General features: G+C 47.9%; 1 protein-coding gene across 6 annotated transcripts in view; it reads right to left on the bottom strand.

Annotated features, from left to right (window-relative positions):
* Positions 1-1,330: 1,330 nt before the first annotated feature.
* Positions 1,331-16,638, bottom strand: part of LOC115196961 (SRSF protein kinase 2) — a 62,902-nt gene continuing 47,594 nt past the window's right edge. For 3 of the 6 annotated variants that reach the window (XM_029758035.1, XM_029758040.1, XM_029758036.1), the window contains 14 exons: positions 15,374-15,525; positions 14,444-14,552; positions 13,923-14,010; positions 13,734-13,821; positions 12,919-13,025; positions 12,006-12,171; positions 9,424-9,449; positions 8,951-9,263; positions 7,735-8,646; positions 7,449-7,564; positions 7,196-7,303; positions 6,919-6,988; positions 4,941-5,033; positions 1,331-3,831 (listed from right to left, as the gene is read on the bottom strand). In XM_029758035.1, the coding sequence (XP_029613895.1) occupies positions 3,647-3,831; positions 4,941-5,033; positions 6,919-6,988; positions 7,196-7,303; positions 7,449-7,564; positions 7,735-8,646; positions 8,951-9,263; positions 9,424-9,449; positions 12,006-12,171; positions 12,919-13,025; positions 13,734-13,821; positions 13,923-14,010; positions 14,444-14,552; positions 15,374-15,525 (2,533 nt within the window). In that variant the 3' untranslated portion in view covers positions 1,331-3,646. Of the gene's footprint in view, positions 3,832-4,940; positions 5,034-5,684; positions 5,778-6,918; positions 6,989-7,195; positions 7,304-7,448; positions 7,565-7,734; positions 8,647-8,950; positions 9,264-9,423; positions 9,450-12,005; positions 12,172-12,918; positions 13,026-13,733; positions 13,822-13,922; positions 14,011-14,443; positions 14,553-15,373; positions 15,526-16,638 lie in introns of all 6 variants that reach the window. The other 3 variants (XM_029758039.1, XM_029758037.1, XM_029758038.1) reach the window with 3 other exon arrangements.

Here is a 16,638-nt window from a genome sequence, read left to right as displayed (position 1 = left end):
AATGTACAGCACAGGAGGTTGGTGGCACCTTAATTGGTGAGGACGGGCTCATGGTAATGGCTGGAGCGGAATAGGTGGAATGGTATCAAACACATGGTTTCCATGGGTTTGATGCCATTCCATTCGCTCCGTTCCAGACATTATTATGATGTACAGTATGTGAGTTTTCTACCAAGACTGATGTTGACGTTGTGGTTTGTTTGCCTCTCTACAGGTGAAGTTGGAGAGTAACTTTGCATCATTGTGTTTGCCATCATGGTGCTGGAGGGGCTGGGGAGGCCTCTGGACCCAAACCTAGACATTCTGGAGCTGGCCAAGCCCCTGCTGCTCAAGAATGCCCGACTCCCCTCACAACACCCACATATCACTACATCTGCCAAAGGCTGTGTTTGATAGCATCACTGACTGACCCGACTGACTTATCTAAACATCAGAAATATTTAAGGTGCAAGGTGATTTGTAAAACAGTCAGAAGAATTGATGCTCTCAAACACTACCACAGATTCCTCATATTTAGGGTCTAGAGTTCTTCTTGACCTTGTAAGGGCCCAGAGTATTTCCTGGTCAGGTGGTTGGTAAAAACTCCTGGCCTTCTGCATGTTACATTAGTGACTGACTAAACGTATACGTTGTTGTAATGTACCTTTTATCTGTGAAATGTGAATCATTGCTTGGTTAAGGTGTCCAAATATTTCAATAACTACCATGGTAATCTGTTCTATAGTCCTACAGTATGTAAGTCTTATGCCTTCAACACTATTTCCCTTACCTGCCGGTCAGACAAACAGCACTTATAATTGAAGGTGCATGTGATTTACCTGTGATTTATAACTGACTGACAGTTGTGCTTACACTATCTCTAAGCACTGCAGAGTATTTTCCCTTAATTAAAATAGAAGTGAGTTTTAACATATATCTGATTTAGTTACAATCCTTAGCATATTGTTTTATACTATTCTAGTAATCTCAGGGTATTGTTAGGATAATCTTTTAGTGTGCAATTAGAATAATGCAATGTCATGCAGTTAGAATAATGTTGTCTGATGGCTAGGTAAAATCGTTTAGTGAGTATTAGAATGTAATAAGGTGTGTCAAGTCAACTGACCTCAGCATTCTGAGTGATAACAATACATTGCCATTTTGCCATTTTGTTTTTTTGTTGTCTTTTTACACTCACTAGTGAAATATATTTTATATGCATGTCTCAAGGCTGGTTTGAAAATGCATCAAAATCTCAGCTTTTGTCTCTTATCCTCAATACACAAGTTACAATATTAGTAGTATTTAATGAAAACTGCTGGAAACTGTCAAAGACCACATCAAGACTCCATTAATTTACAATTTTATTAAATCTGTCAATGAAAAACACAGAAAAGAGACGCGATTCTGTTGATGTCAGGAAGAACAGTCAGCATGGCTGAGAGTGAGATCAGGAGCTTTTGGTGCAAAAAAATCATAATTTACTATTATTGCAAAAATGTTTGATCAATTTCATCACCGTCACAAGTCCAAACAGAGCAGCACTGTTCATGTAAGAGGGGAGGAAGAGGTGACAACTGAGTAAAAAATAACTAATCAGATTAATTACAGTAATAATAATATAACAATAATAATTACAAAAGAAATAACATCTCTAAAACAGACAAACACAATCACCTCAATAGGACGAGATTCGGTCACTTTCACAACAACCAGATAATTTTTGTATCTTTTTTTTTTCTTCTTTAAATTAATTAAATATTTTAAAAAATATCTCACCATTTACTTATACTCATTTTTATTTTATTGCGAAAAATAGGCAACTGGACTAATTGTGATGAGTGTGAGAGAGAGAGAGAGAGAGAGAGAGAGAGAGAGAAGTGGAGTGGAACGTAGGAGCATTGGCACTGAGAGGCGCTGCAGTGTGCAGGAACGCAGTACCCTCATCAGCCACAGAGTGGCACAGTTCGATATTCTGGTGGCCTCCAGAATGGCTCAGCCTCTCGCCACTGTCTGCTCTGGAGGACAGATCCATGTCCATGTGACAGCCTCTTTTAGGAATGATGCATGTGTTTTTTTTTCAATTCTGTACATCGGTCTTATCTCCAGAGCCGGATCTCAGAGTTATGTACAAAGATATATCCCTGAACAACATCTACAAAGACAAGTGCAACCTCCATTTGACTAACCCCTTCTGGAGAAGCTCAGGATCAACTTTGAGGGTTTCCTGTGTAGGTCACAAGGGGGAATAATCATGTCTGGTAAAAGTGCCACGCCACAGGGACTCATAAGGATTGTTCTTGTTTTAAGGATAATGAGGAAAATAGGTCAGGAATGGTGTGACTGAATCAGGAATGTCAAAGGGAGGAAGGATTCGAAAAAGGAAAAAAGGGAACTTGGATAACCTCACACGGGGCACCAAAAAGGTAAACACAAGTGACTCCTTTCGCTTTTGAAATAAAAAGACAGGAAGAAAACTAAAACAAACAAACCGATGAAATGTACAACTCTTAAGTAACACCCGTCCATTATTACCATCATCATCCCTTCCTGTCAATCAGCCTCTCCGTATACTTCACTCCTTTTCACGACAGTTAAACTCTTTACAGATCAAGCAGTCCGGCTCATCGTGCATCAGTCTTTAGGATCTTTGTTTGTCTGTCTGTATGTCTGTCTGTGTGGTAGCAGTTCAGTTCTGGGGCACCCTGGTGACCGGGGATGGGATTGGAGCTGTGTTGTTGGCTGGGTGGCTAGGGGGGCTGAACAGGGCAGGGGACTGGGGCTTTGGGGGGGATGTAAACAGTTCAACAACACTGCTTCAGTCCTGGGCAGGGGGGGCACAGTACTCCTACAGAGTGAGGGAGGGGGCAGGGGCTGGAGAGGGATGAGAGGAGGAGTAGGGTGAAGGGCCGACTCCTAATCTGGAAGTCTTGTTGCGCCTTTGTAGGAGAGGGACGAACCTACAGAATGTGCAGTGCAGACCCAGACTAATAACACACACACACACACACATACACACACTTCTGCCTCAGCAGGTTTAGGCCGTGCTGTTGTAAGGTCAGGCAGATGGAGCTATCACACAGTCAGCATTCTGATAGAGGTGCTCATTGACTTCCAATAGGAAACCCAGGGTGGAGGACAGGTCTAGGTTCAGGAGAAGACTGGTCAGGACATTGCAGAGAACCCATTCATATGAGCGGGTTAGTTTCTGTTCAGACTGCATGGTCTTTCTAAGTAGGAGATGTCTTGGAAGACACAGTCCTGACCATGGCTGCTCCCCATGTTGTGTAGGGATCTCTGTCCTACCTGTCTAGAATCGTGGAAGTTTGACTCCGTCCAACTCCATTCCTGGGCCGCTCTATTCCTCCTGTGAGGGGTTGTATGGGACTTATGGGGAGGACCGCAGAGGAGCAGCTTTTCTCTATCTGGTCTATGACAGCCTTGTGGTTTCTACCTGCTGAGGCTCTGTGGGTGTCTGTTTTGCATGTCTATGTGTGTGTGTGTGTCTGTGTGTGTGTGGAGGGCTCAGGGCGAGGCAGGGCAGGACCGAGAAAGTCTCCCATTTCCCTCTCCTCCTCCCCCCTCTCCCTCTCTCCCTCTCTCTCCAGTCTTGAGTGCCTAGCTTTGAGCAGTGTGTGGAGGCTGCAACTAGGGGGGGCTGGTGTCGCTACGAGTTGAGCCAGGGGTGGCTGAGGCAGTCCCCAGCCGAGGCCCTCTTTTCGGGGACCATCTCCAGCATGGGCAGCAGGAAGTGGGTGAAGTGGCCGGCATCCTCAGGGGCCCAGCCATACTTCTCCACCAACACATCAAACAGGGACCAGGGCTTCAGCTTGGTGATGTGCCTCAGCTCACCTACAGGGGGAGGTAGAGAGAGAGAGAGAGCGAGAGTGAGAGAGAGAGCAAGAGAGCAAGAGTGAGAGAGCGAGAGAGAAGCAAGAGAGAGAGATTAAGAGAGAGACAGAGAAGAGAGAGTAGAACCCGGACTGCATCTCAATACTCCACAGTGGCATCCTTCCCATGTCTCTTTGCTTTCATCTACACTGAATTGGTGGAAGCAAGGCTTCCTCACATCGCTTTCACTGTCATTATTTAACATTACTTACAGTGTACCATAGATGAAGGAAAGGACACGAGCTTAAGACTATTGAGACACGGCCCAAGAAAGGCAAATCAAGGGCCCGGAGTAGCGAGCGACTGAGTCCGTCAGAACACATTAAGACCATAGAGAGATAAAAGGAGAACGAACTGAGACATCCTTTTACACCAGACGAGACCTTTGATAGAGCGAGGGAGAGCGAGAGAGACAGAGAACATCAAAGAAAGGGAGCTGTAATCAGAATATTAAAGCCTCATGACTGGAACATGAGAGAAGCAGGCTAGCAGCAGGGTAGCATACCATTTCTAAAGACACAGACACTTACCAAAGAGAGACACAGAGGTAACACACAGACAGGCAGTAGACTCAGGGAGGATAGTACTCAGAACTCAGTCAAGTGGCTCAAATCAAATCTTGTTCGTCACATGCTTCGTAAACAACAGGTGTAGATTAACAGTGAAATAGTTACTTCCCAACAATGCAGAGAAACATAGAAAAATAATACAAAGATAATAACATGAGGAATAAATAGACCATGAGGAATGATAACTTGGCTATATACACGGGGGGGGGGATGGGGGTACCAGAACCGAGTTGATGAGCAGGAGTACAAGGTAATTAAGGTAGATATGTACAGGTAGGGATAAAGATACTATGCTAATACAGGTGTAACTAGCAAGATATTTATAACCAAAGCTTGAAAACGCACACATTTTCTAATGGATGTACTGTTTGTATTTCTAGGTGGACACGCTACTCAAATACTACCGCCGACTAGCTTTGTTACATGTACTAATATTTAGAGATAAACACTGTTGTGTATTCCTGTCTGCCTCGTTGGGGTAGTACCTCGTCATGACGTTACCTTTCTTGGAGAAAAACTCTCGGCTGTACTTCCCGGCGGCGACCACTTTGCGTGGAACCTTCCCCAGAAGCTCCGTGATCAGAGCGATGTGATCTGAACCCCGGCCGCCACAGCCCACACCACAAGAGAACAGGCACGGCATTACAGCATGCACACACACACACACACACACACACACACACACACACACACACACACACCTACTGGAGGGATGGATGGACACACTGCTGCCTGGAGACACCACTCTGATAGACGGACAGACTGACTGACGGGACAGTAAGTCTCCCCAGAAGGTCCTGGAGAGGGCTATGACTACATTTGTGAAATAAAGCAAACAGACATATTGTTCCTGCTTCATGTGCGGTCTTGAACAGCTGTGCACACCAGAGGAGGCTGGTGGGAGGAGCTATAGGAGGACGGGCTCGTTGTAATGGCTGGAACGGAATCATGGAATGCTACCAAACGCATGGAAACCCCGTGTTCGACTCCGTTCCATCGATTCCATTCCAGCCATTACAACGAGCCCGCCCTCCTATAGCTCCTACCACCAGCCTCCTCTGGTGCACACCAATGGTGTCTTGGCAGCCAGGCAACTGGCTGCAAAACCCCTTATTGCTTTTGGACTGCTTATACAATTCCCCTTCCACCCTGTCTATATTCATGCCTGTCCGTCTGTCTGTCTGAGTCAGTGTGTGCTCGGGCGTCTGTGCGTCTCCGTCCCACCAGAACTTTCCCTGGTGCTACCTCTTCGGTTGAAGAACTCCCGGGAATATTTTCCGGAGAGCGCAAAGTGCCGTGGAATAACGCCCAGCAGCTCAATGATGTGGGCTATATGGTCTACAGAGGAGAGAGGGAGAAAGGAGGAAGAGGAACAGGGAAAGGAGGAGAAGGAGAGAGAGAGAATAGGGTGAAAGGATAAAGGAGAGCGGAAAAGGAGGACAAGGAACCGGGGGATTGAGATGAGGAGAGGAGGGAAGGAAGGAAGTAAGGAGGAAAAGGAGAACAAGAAAGTAGGACAAGTAAAGAAGGCAGAGTTGGAAGAGGAGGAAAGAGTGAAAGAGGGAGACAGAGAGCTCAGTGTTAGTGACCCCACACCAGAGGTGGTGAGATGGAGTAGAGAGTGCCGTGGGTTTGGAGTAGAGAGACATGCATCTATTATCTTTGAATCTGAGAGACTCATCACCAAATATGGTGGCTCTCATTGTCGTCAATGAAGATCTCATGGCAGTATCTGTCCATACATATTGACTACATGCCATTTATGTCGATAGAATGACGAATTATCGTTCAAGTCCCTTTTTGGTGAAGTATGGTGGTGTAATATTGTTAACATAGTATTTATGGAGTCAAATGTGGATGGCTGGACATGAGATCAACAAGAGCGTTGAGGTGACAGGAGGTCAACTGGACTAGGGCTTCATGATGGACATCATGGGGCGGGTGAGGAGTGGGGACCAGGAGTGAGCCGGTATGGAGGATGAGCGGGATAGTGAAGTTTAGGGAGTGTGGATGTAAATACAGGGATAGGGCGTGACAAGGCGGGATGAGTCAGGTCAGGTATAGATGTAGATCTGGGGATAGGTTGAGTGAGGGTAAAGATGTAGAAGGTGAGGATAGATAGAGAGACACTAGTGGATAGGAAAACTAGAGGGGGCTATACTAAAATCTGTTGTGACATCTTTAACCTGTTCAAGAATGTTCTATTTTGGGCCCATTGCAATACAAAGTATTTACAATTAAGCCGTTATACTATCTCCAATATGCTAGTACTACAAGGTATTACCATCTTACTAAGCGCTATAACTACACGGTTACTCAGTCTAAACACCTTCAGAATCAACGGTAATGACAGCAATTATTAAAACAGCTGAATCCTATGTCACTATAATCATATGCAGATCAATAAAGTGCAGTACTATGCCGTATTAGGTTTAGTATGAGGCTGAACCAATCAGAAACGTTGTATGTAGAGACTGACCCTCATCCCGGGAGTAGTCCTCCCCAGAGTGGGGCTCAAACAGGTAGTCTCCTGTAGCCAGCTCAAACGCCTGCAGGACACACACAGGACAGCATCATCCATCAGCACTGTGTGTGTGTGTGTGTGTGTGTGTGTGTGTGTGTGTGTGTGTGTGTGTGTGTGTGTGTGTCTGTGTGCGTGTGTGTGTGTGTGTGCGTGTGTGCGCGTGTGTGTGCGTCTGTGTGTGTGTGTGTGCGTGTGTGTGCGTGCGTCTGTGTGTGTGTCTGTGCGTGTTCACCATGCAGGCGGTGCTCCAGATGTCAGCAGGAGTGCTGTAGCCAGCTCCTATCAGGACCTCTATGGAGCGGTACTGTCTGGTCTGGATGTCCTCTGTGAAGTGCTTGTGCTGGGAGAGAGAAAGGAGAGAGAGGAGATAGTTTAACAACTACTGTTTATTAGGCAAATAACTTTATTGTAAAACACCACACACACACACACACACACACACACACACACACACACACACACACACACACACACACACGTCTTACCACCCAGCAGGCGTTGCCCAGGTCAGCTATCTTGACTCGGAGTGTGTCAGCGTTGCGGGGGTCCAGGGGGTTAACCAGCAGGTCTGCTGCTTTGGCCTTGGCTAGAACCACATCATCTAGTTTAGATAAACGGGTTAATGTTGTCGAGAAGGACAGGCAGATTACATACAGCAAATGTGTGTCTCTGTGACTCCATGTACTGTACACGCACATCTGTGTTGTTCATACATGTGTGTGAAAGAGAGAGAACGAGAGAGAAGGAGTGAGAAAGGGAGAAACGCCTCACCTTTAGGCATGTCCCCGGTGCTAGACAATGACACAGTACGGCTGCGGTCTGCAGTGGGGCTGTGAGGGGAGGTCGCGCCCCCCGGGTGACCAGCTCCGCCCACTGTGACGGGATTTCCCGGGTCGGGGTCCAGCGGCAACTCGGGGAAGCGTGGCGCCGTGCCCCTGTGGCGCTGCGCCCCGTTGGTCAGGCCTGGCGTGACCACCTCGCCGTTGAAGAGCTCATAGAAGGAGCTGAGGGAGCTTTGGTCCCTGTCCGTGCAGCTGAACTCTGACTCCACCAGGGGGCAGTGCAGATGGATGGGGGAGGAGGTAGGGACCGGATGGTTGGCTCTGGGACCTCTCTCCCTCTCCCTCTCCTCACCCCCCAGGAGGACATGGCCGTTGGTTTTGGGGGTGTTGTTGTTCTGGCCCGTGGCGGTGGAGATGGAGTTGCTGAGGTCTTCAGCGCCCGTCTCCGTTTCATCGGCGTCATCGTCGTCTTCATCATCATCATCATCATCATCATCGTCGTCGTCGTCCTCTTCCTCTTTGTCCGTTTCCTGCTCCTTGGTCTCCTCACCCTTCTCCTCCTCGTCTGTTCTCCTCTCCTTCTCCTCTTTCTCTACCGCCGGCGGCGGCTCGGCCGGAGCTGTAACCAAGTCCTCTTCATCCTCTTCGTCATCTTCCCCATCCTCCTCCTCCTCCTCCTTCTCTTCCTTTACGGCCTCTTTCCAATCCTCCTTCCCGTCGTCCTCCTCCTCCGCCTCGCCCTCTGGATTGGCTGTGTTGCCATCCCCAGGTGTGGTGGGGGTGGGTGTGGGGGTCTGTGTCTCTGTCTCTGGAGCAGGGCTGGGGGTGGGCTCCCCCTCTGGCTCTGCTGCTGCCTCTGGTGTGGGGGGAACCTCTGACTGCTCCTGGGGTAGGGCAGCACCTGAAACGGGGAGAGAAAGAGTGGAGGAGTGAAAAAGAGAGAAAGAAAGAGGGAGAAAGAGAGAGATCGAGCTTCGGTTAGACTGTAGTCGTTTATGAACCAGCCTGGCATAGCTCCCCTCTAGTAGGCCTAGTGTGAAAGGTTGGAGGCTGGCCCATCCACCTCCAGTTCTCACTCACTCCCATTCCCCACAGCTCTGAGTCACACACACTACTGAATGCGTGAATAACCAACACATTGAGTGAAGGACTATAAAACCATCACCACCACCACACTGATTGACAGTCAAACCATGTCAACTCACAGGTGTGATTGGTTAGCCTGGTGGGCCTCTCCCTCTCCGCCTCTCCTTCCTCCTCCTCGTCTCCATCCTCTTCATCGTCGTCATCGTCATCATCGCTCTCACCCAGTGCGACGGCGGGCCCCAGTGCCGCGTTGCGGGGTGCGTGTTTTGGGGAGTGGGTCAACCCCTCCCCTTCGGGGCCCTCTGTGGCCCTCTGTTTCTCAGCCTCCTTCTCCAGGGCCTCGATCTCCAGCATGCGTCTCTCCAACAGCTCGGTCTGACGCTTCTGCTTCTTCTTCAGCTTCTTCTTCTTGTTCTTGGAGATCTTCCCCACCTAGAGGAGAGGAGAGAGGACGAGGACAGGAGGGGTCTATTACAGTTAGTGGTACACTGACCCATTTGTTGAGCGACTGCGATTCGTTTGAAAACCATTGGACAGCGTAATCAGATCTTTCTCTGGTTATGAGGTGAATACAAAAGGTTTGGCTACTCACCGGTTTGACCTGTGGTGCTGTGCTGACTGTTGGGATGAAACAGAGTCATACAAGTCAGAGTCTGGAGAAAGTTTAACTTCAAACATATCATCCCTCGCACACTCTTGTATAATATGTAGTCACATGCGCCGAATACAACAGGTGTAGACCTTACAGTGAAATGCTTACTTACGACCCCCTAACCGACAGTGCAGTTTCAAAATATACGGATGAGAATAACAGATAAAAGTAACAAGTAATTAAAGAGCAGCAGTAAAAATTAACAATATATACAGGGGGGTGCCGGTACAGAGTCAATGTGCAGGGGCACCAGTTAATTGAGCTAGTATGTACATGTAGGTAGAGTTATTAAAGTGACTATGCATAGATGACAACAGAGTGGCAGTGGTATGGAAAGGAAAGGGGGGGCAATGCAAATTGTCTGGGTAACCATTTGACTAGATGTTCAGAAGTCTTATTGCTTGGGGGTAGAAGCTGTTTAGAAGCCTCTTGGACCTACACCGCCGCTCCGGTACCACTTGCACATGTGGCAGCAGAGAGAACAGTCTATGACTAGGGTGGCTGGAGTCTCTGACAATTTTTTGGGCCTTCCTCTGACACCGCCTGGTATAGAGGTCCTGAATGGCAGGAAGCTTGGCCCCAGTGATGTACTGGGCCGTACGCACTACCCTCTGTAGTACCTTGCGGTCGGAGGCCGAGCAGTTGCCATACCAGGCAGTGATGCAACCAGTCAGGATGTCTCAATGGTGCAGCTGTAGAACATTTTGAGGATCTGAGGACCCATGCCAAATCTTTTCAGTCTCCTGAGGGGGAATAGGCTTTGTCATGCCCTCTTCATGACTGTCTTGATGTGCTTGGACCATGTTAGTTTGTTGGTGATGTGGACACCAAGGAACTTGAAGCTCTCAACCTGCTCCACTACAGCCCCGTCGATGAGAATGCATACACAATCTTTGGGTGAACTGTGTGAGTTGAAAGGAGGATGTAATCAAAGTAATTCCAGACAGCTTTATTCCCTTGTCCTAGATCCATAGTAATCAACCTTTTCTCCATGTGTTACGCAATGCCCACATAACAGCCCTCATCCTTCCCACCTGACTCGTAGGTGTGTGTGGAGTCTGAAGATGTGTGAGGATTTTTGACCTTTTTAAGGGGAGGTTGAAGGAACATCAGTCCTAAGACAATAGGGGAATGTGAGTGGAAGCAAAGAGCGCTCTGGCTAAATAAAAAAACGCTTAACAATTCTGCTTCTACCCCTTTCCTCCTCTCTATCCTCGCTAAAGGCATGTTTCCGTAATCACTATCAGCTAGCTTTCAGCGGAGCCACGAGCTCTCACGCAATCTCTCTGCCAGTCAAAGTAGGAAAGAGCTCGAGCCAAATTGACTGGTTGGCTTAGGCTGGCAAGACGAAACGACAAACTAAGGGACCGCCGAACTGAATGATTCATCCGATTGATTCGTCCATTTGATGAATAGACTCATTAACGCTGTGACAGATATACTGATACACATCAGGGCACTGCTGATCAGAACCAATACTTACTACTATACCGCAAACTACTGAAACTGTGAGACAGATACTTCCCTATACTAGCAACATAACTCGTCTTTAAGCAATAATAATCAAACGGTCTATAGTGGATTTGACTCTCATGATTCCTCTACAAAGAGTGCACTGCACTGACTCAACAAAGACTGAACGTGAGGTCAAGTACAGATCTCTACACGGCTTTAGGGAAGAACAGCCACAAGTCATTCAATTCACTATTCACTGTTTAACTCCCAAAACACTTCAGTCTGAAATGAGGACTAGGCTACAATATAACTAACTATTTGGCAGTGGTGTAAAGTACTTAAGTAAAAAATACTTTAAAGTACTACTTAAGTAGGTATCTGTTTTGGATATCTGTACTTTACGATTCATATTTCTGACAACTGTTACTTTTACTTCACTACATTCCTAAAGAAAATAATGTACTTTTTACTCCATACATTTTCCCTGACACCCAAAAGTGCTCGTTACATTTTGAACGCTTAGCAGGACAGAAAATAGTCCAATTCACGCACTTATCAAGAGAACATCCCTGGTCATCTCTACTGCCTCTGATCTGGCGGACTCACTAAACAAATGCTTTGTTTGTAAATGATGTCTGATTGTTGGAGTGTGCCCCTGGCTATCCGTAAATAAATCAAAACAAGAAAATGGTGCCTTCTGGTTTATACTGGGAATTTGAAATGATTTATACTTTTGATATTTATATGTATATATATTTTAGCAATTACATTTACTTTTTATTCTTAAGTATATTTAAAACCAAATACTTTTACTTAAGTAGTATTCTACTGGGTGACTTTCATTTTCAATTTAGGTATCTTTACTTTTATTCAAGTTTGACAACTGGGACCTTTTTCCCACCACTGCTGTTTGTATATACAGTAGCTTAGAGGGATAGTTCACCTTCACAGTTTGCCAGATGGTTTAGAAAAAACCTGTGATTTTGGGTTCTAATTATTCTGATATGATCTTCTACAGAGAGAGAGAGTGAGCAGAGGTGGGCAGTGCCCACTGGTCTGTACCCTACCTGCTGATCCAGAGGGTGGGGGCGCCCCGGCCTTCTGCCACTCTGTGGCCTCCACGGCCATGCGGCGGACAAACGCATCGTCCACACACATCAGGATGTTCTCCGGCTTGATGTCCGTGTGGACAATCTTACACTTGCTGTGGAGGTAGTCCAAGCCCTGCAGAACCTACACACACACAGGAACACAAGCGTGCCCAAACACACACAAAAACAAACCCATCCCAGATTAAACACGCACCGATGCAACGCTAAATGAACCATTCCTTTCATCTTAGTCATCTTCCATTTGGGACAAGGCTGCTGTTGTTTACACGTGCTTATGTTTGTGTGTGTGTGTGTGTGTGTGTGTGTGTGTGTGTGTGTGTGTGTGTGTGTGTGTGTGTGTGTGTGTGCGGTTGCCAGTGTTTGTTTTCAGGCGCTTTGCATTGAAGTTGAGAACAGTTTCTATTCATCTTCAGTGAGCCTTTCAAGTAGGAGCAGCAGCGGCGGCTTAGTTGCGTGAGCAGCAGCAGAGATGAGGGGATAAGTTCAGGCCACATGCTGCTCTGCTCTTAAGGGGGAAGGGGAAATGCCTGTGAAGGCCTTGAGAAGTCAACAACATGTACTACCCTGGCCTGGCCTGAGGTACTGCCGCTGGCTGGGCAAATCCCTAGCGCTCCTCTCTGTTGGTGCTAATAAAGAGTGTTGATGGAAGTGAATGTGACGTGTGAATGTGTGTGTGTGTGTGAATGTGTGTGTGTGTGTGTGTGTGTGTGTGTGTGTGTGTGTGTGTGTGTGTGTGTGTGTGTGTGTGAAAGGATATTGGTGAGGATGTGTGTTCAGGTGTTGGTGAACATTTGTGTGTGTGTGTGTGTGTGTGTGTGTGTGTGTGTGTGTGTGTGTGTGTGTGTGTGTGTGTGAGTGTGTGGCATACCTGTTTGATAATACTCTTGACACAGGGTAGAGGAAGGCCCTGGTAGTTGGACTTGATGATCCATTTTAGAAGGTGGTGCCCCAGAACCTCAAACACCATACACACATCTGGGACAGCTGGTCAAGGAGGACCACAGCTTTATAACACACATACAGGAAGTCATAGGTAACAAACAGAACGTTTCTGCACTGTTTTCTGCATGTTTCTGCACTGATGAACACACACACACACACACACACACACACAACTACATAATATGTAGTAAAATGTTCAGGTTTCAACAGTTAAGTATATGTTTTCAAAATGCATATGGCCTCCAGGTCATTGCAGAGTGGTATGTAACTCACTGATGAAGCCTGCCTTCTGTTGCATTTGCATTCGCTGTTTGAGATGCCGTAGCAGCAGCTCTAGAGCTGTCTGACTGATTTTCCGCTCAAAGGCTCTGTATCTGTATGCGTGCGATACATAAGGTGCATAACAAATAGACTGTACCCGCACGCCAATTTAATTCCACTAAATTATGCAAATTGCCCTATAGACCAATAAGCATGACCAGTCAAATGTATTTACATCGACTGGTATTTTTATCAATGAATATGCTAAAAATCATTATTTTGCAATGGGATTTTTCCTTCTTTTCCAGGACAATTTTATTGATCGGCTTTTCAAAAAAAAATGTATTGGCCAAAAGCCGCCTATTACTGGCTAACAGAAACCCTGACACACACACACACACACACACACACACACACACACACACACACACACACACACACACACACACACACACACACACCCTCTGCTGATAAGGATACGTATTCCGTTGATTCCAGAGATCTTGAAGTCGTCTATCAGCTGAACCACCATTTCTTTGTTTTGGTCAGAGGGGTCACTCTCTCTCACCTGGAGAGGGATGAGGACGGAGGGTGTGTGAGAGAGAGGTGTGAGAGACATGGGGAAAACACACACACACACACTTTGATGACCCAGAGTCCCCTACTCACACATCTGAGCAGTTTGATCTCATCCAGGGCTGTCTCTGTGTAATGCTGAGCACTCTTCACCACTTTCATCGCCACAAAGTTCTTCACCCTGAAACAGCAAACAGTGTCACATACAGTGTCATCCATAACATTCTGGACTATAAAACAGAGCTAGCTATTCAACACTGGACGTGAACCAATCAATCCCAGATAAAAGAAAAACACACAGCGGGAGTTATGCTTACTGGAAATGGTTTCATGTCCAATGACAACGTCCATGTGAGGATCAGCGTATCGTGATCATGACTGGGGGGGGGGGGGGGGGGGTATTATACTGTGTAAGTGATTGAATTGGGGCTAAGCGAGTATATGGGCCAGCTGTGTGATGTAACCTAGTGAAAGGTGATACTCTGACACTAATACTGTTAACACTTTGGCACTATGTGTTATCACACTGCAGCTGCTACGTGTGTGTGTGTGTGTGTGTGTGTGTGTGTGTGTGTGTGTGTGTGTGTGTGTGTGTGTGTGTGTGTGAGACTCACTGGATGTCCCAGCACAGCCACACGGTGGAGAAGTGACCCCAGCCCAGCTTGCGTATTACGTGGTACCTCCCGTTGAACAAGTCCCCTATCTTCACCGGATGGTATCCACCTGAGAGAGAGAGAGAGAGAGAGAGAGAGAGAGAGAGAGAGAGAGAGAGAGAGAGAGAGAAATACTGTTAAAGAAAGAGAGACGAGTGGACCTAGACAGTCAGGATACTGATACTCTGAGCCAATCTGAAACGATGCCATTAGTGGGAGGGAGGGGGTGTGAGAGGGGGTGTGAGAGGGGATTAAGACAGAGAAAAGGAGAGGGGCTAGAGGAAGAGACACAGCGACAGCGTCTTCAGTCTTCAGCCAATCCCGTGAAACCCTGTGGGAGAGGGATATAGAGGACGAATGAGAGAAAGAGGGGAAGAGCGATGGAGAGATAGACAGACGTAAACCCTATGGGAGAAGAGTCTCCCCAGTTCCTTAGAGCTACGTGTCTCTTCGGTGAAGAGGCCACTCCCTCTTGGCACAGACAACAACCTTGAGCCTTGGTGCTGGTGCCAAGCATACAGAGTTGCTGGCAAGAGTCACACTGCTACAAATTACATTATAACCCAGGGAAGATAAAGGAGATAGAGGGAGAGAGAGAGAGAGAAAGAGAGGGAGCGAGAGAGTGAGAGAGGAGAACAAGATATGGGCTTAAGTGTATTGGGGTATGGGTAACAGCTGCGTGTCTGGGGAGGGGGGGTTGTATGCAGGCATGTGTGTATGCCTGTGTGTGTGTGTGTGTGTGTGTGTGTGTGTGTGTGTGTGTGTGTGTGTGTGTGTGTGTGTGTGTGTGCGAGAGAGTCCAAAAGGTAGAGAGAAAGGGGAAGGAGATGAGTGATGTGTGTGATTGTCATAGGTGTGTTTGTACACTATATGGGGGTTGTCTCCCTCCACCTTTGCAGTAGTCTGCGGGGTCCTCCTGCTCCTCATCGTCAGAGCCTAGGATCTCCTCCTCTGGCTCTGGGGGGATGGCCGGCTCAGGAGGGGGTGGAGGGGGCGGCGGGAGAGGGGGGGCAGACACTGGGGCTTTTTGCTGGGTCTCAGGCCTGATGGAGAGAGAGAGAGGAAGAGATAGAAAGAGAGAAATACTGTTACAACCTGAATTGGTTTGTGTACTCACAACAATTACAATCATCACTGCGGTCGAACAGACATTCATAGCTGGATGCCATTTCGCTTTAAGTCCTGATTCCATCTCAGAGCCCTTCCCCTTCCCCCTATCCCTTCCCCTAGCCCCTATTCCTTCCCCTAGCCCCTATCCCTTCCCCCTATTCCATGCCATAGCCTCTATTCCTTCCCCTAGCCTCTATTCCTTCCCCTAGCCCTTATCCCTTCCCCTAGCCCTTATCCCTTCCCCTAGCCCCTAGCCCCTATCCCTTCCCCCTATTCCTTCCCCTAGCCCTTATCCCTTCCCCCATTCCTTCCCCTAGCTCTTATCCCTTCCCCTAGCCCCTATCCCTTCCCCCTATTCCTTCCCCTAGCCCTTATCCCTTCCCCTAGCTCTTATCCCTTCCCCTAGCCCTTATCCCTTCCCCTAGCCCCTATCGCTTCCCCTAGCCCCTATCCCTTCCCCCTATTCCTTCCCCTAGCCCTTATCCCTTCCCCTAGCCCCTATCCCTTCCCCCTATTCCTTCCCCCTATTCCTTATCCCTTCCCCTAGCCCTTATCCCTTCCCCTAGCCCTTATCCCTTCCCCTAGCCCCTATTCCTTCCCCTAGCCCCTATTCCTTCCCCCTATTCCTTCCTCTAGCCCTTATCCCTTCCCCTAGCCCCTATCCCTTCCCCCTATCCCTTCCCCTAGCCCTTATCCCTTCCCCTAGCCCCTATCCCTTCCCTCTATCCCTTCCCCCTATTCCTTCCCCTAGCCCTTATCCCTTCCCCTAGCCCTTATCCCTTCCCCTAGCCCCTATTCCTTCCCCTAGCCCCTATTCCTTCCCCTAGCCCTTATCCCTTCCCCTAGCCCTTCCCCCTATTCCTTCCCCTAGCCCTTATCCCTTCCCCTAGCCCTTATCCCTTCCCCTAGCCCCTAGCCCCTATTCCTTCCCCTAGCCCTTATTCCTTCCCCTAGCCCCTATTCCTTCCCCTAGCCCTTATCCCTTCCCCTAGCCCTTATCCCTTCCCCTAGCCCCTATTCCTTCCCCTAGCCCTTATCCCTTCCCC

Source organism: Salmo trutta, chromosome 7 (assembly GCF_901001165.1).
Source record: "Salmo trutta chromosome 7, fSalTru1.1, whole genome shotgun sequence".
NCBI classification, from domain to species: domain Eukaryota; kingdom Metazoa; phylum Chordata; class Actinopteri; order Salmoniformes; family Salmonidae; genus Salmo; species Salmo trutta.
Note: the sequence above shows the minus strand (reverse complement) of the source record. Positions and strands in the feature narration are given on the sequence as shown.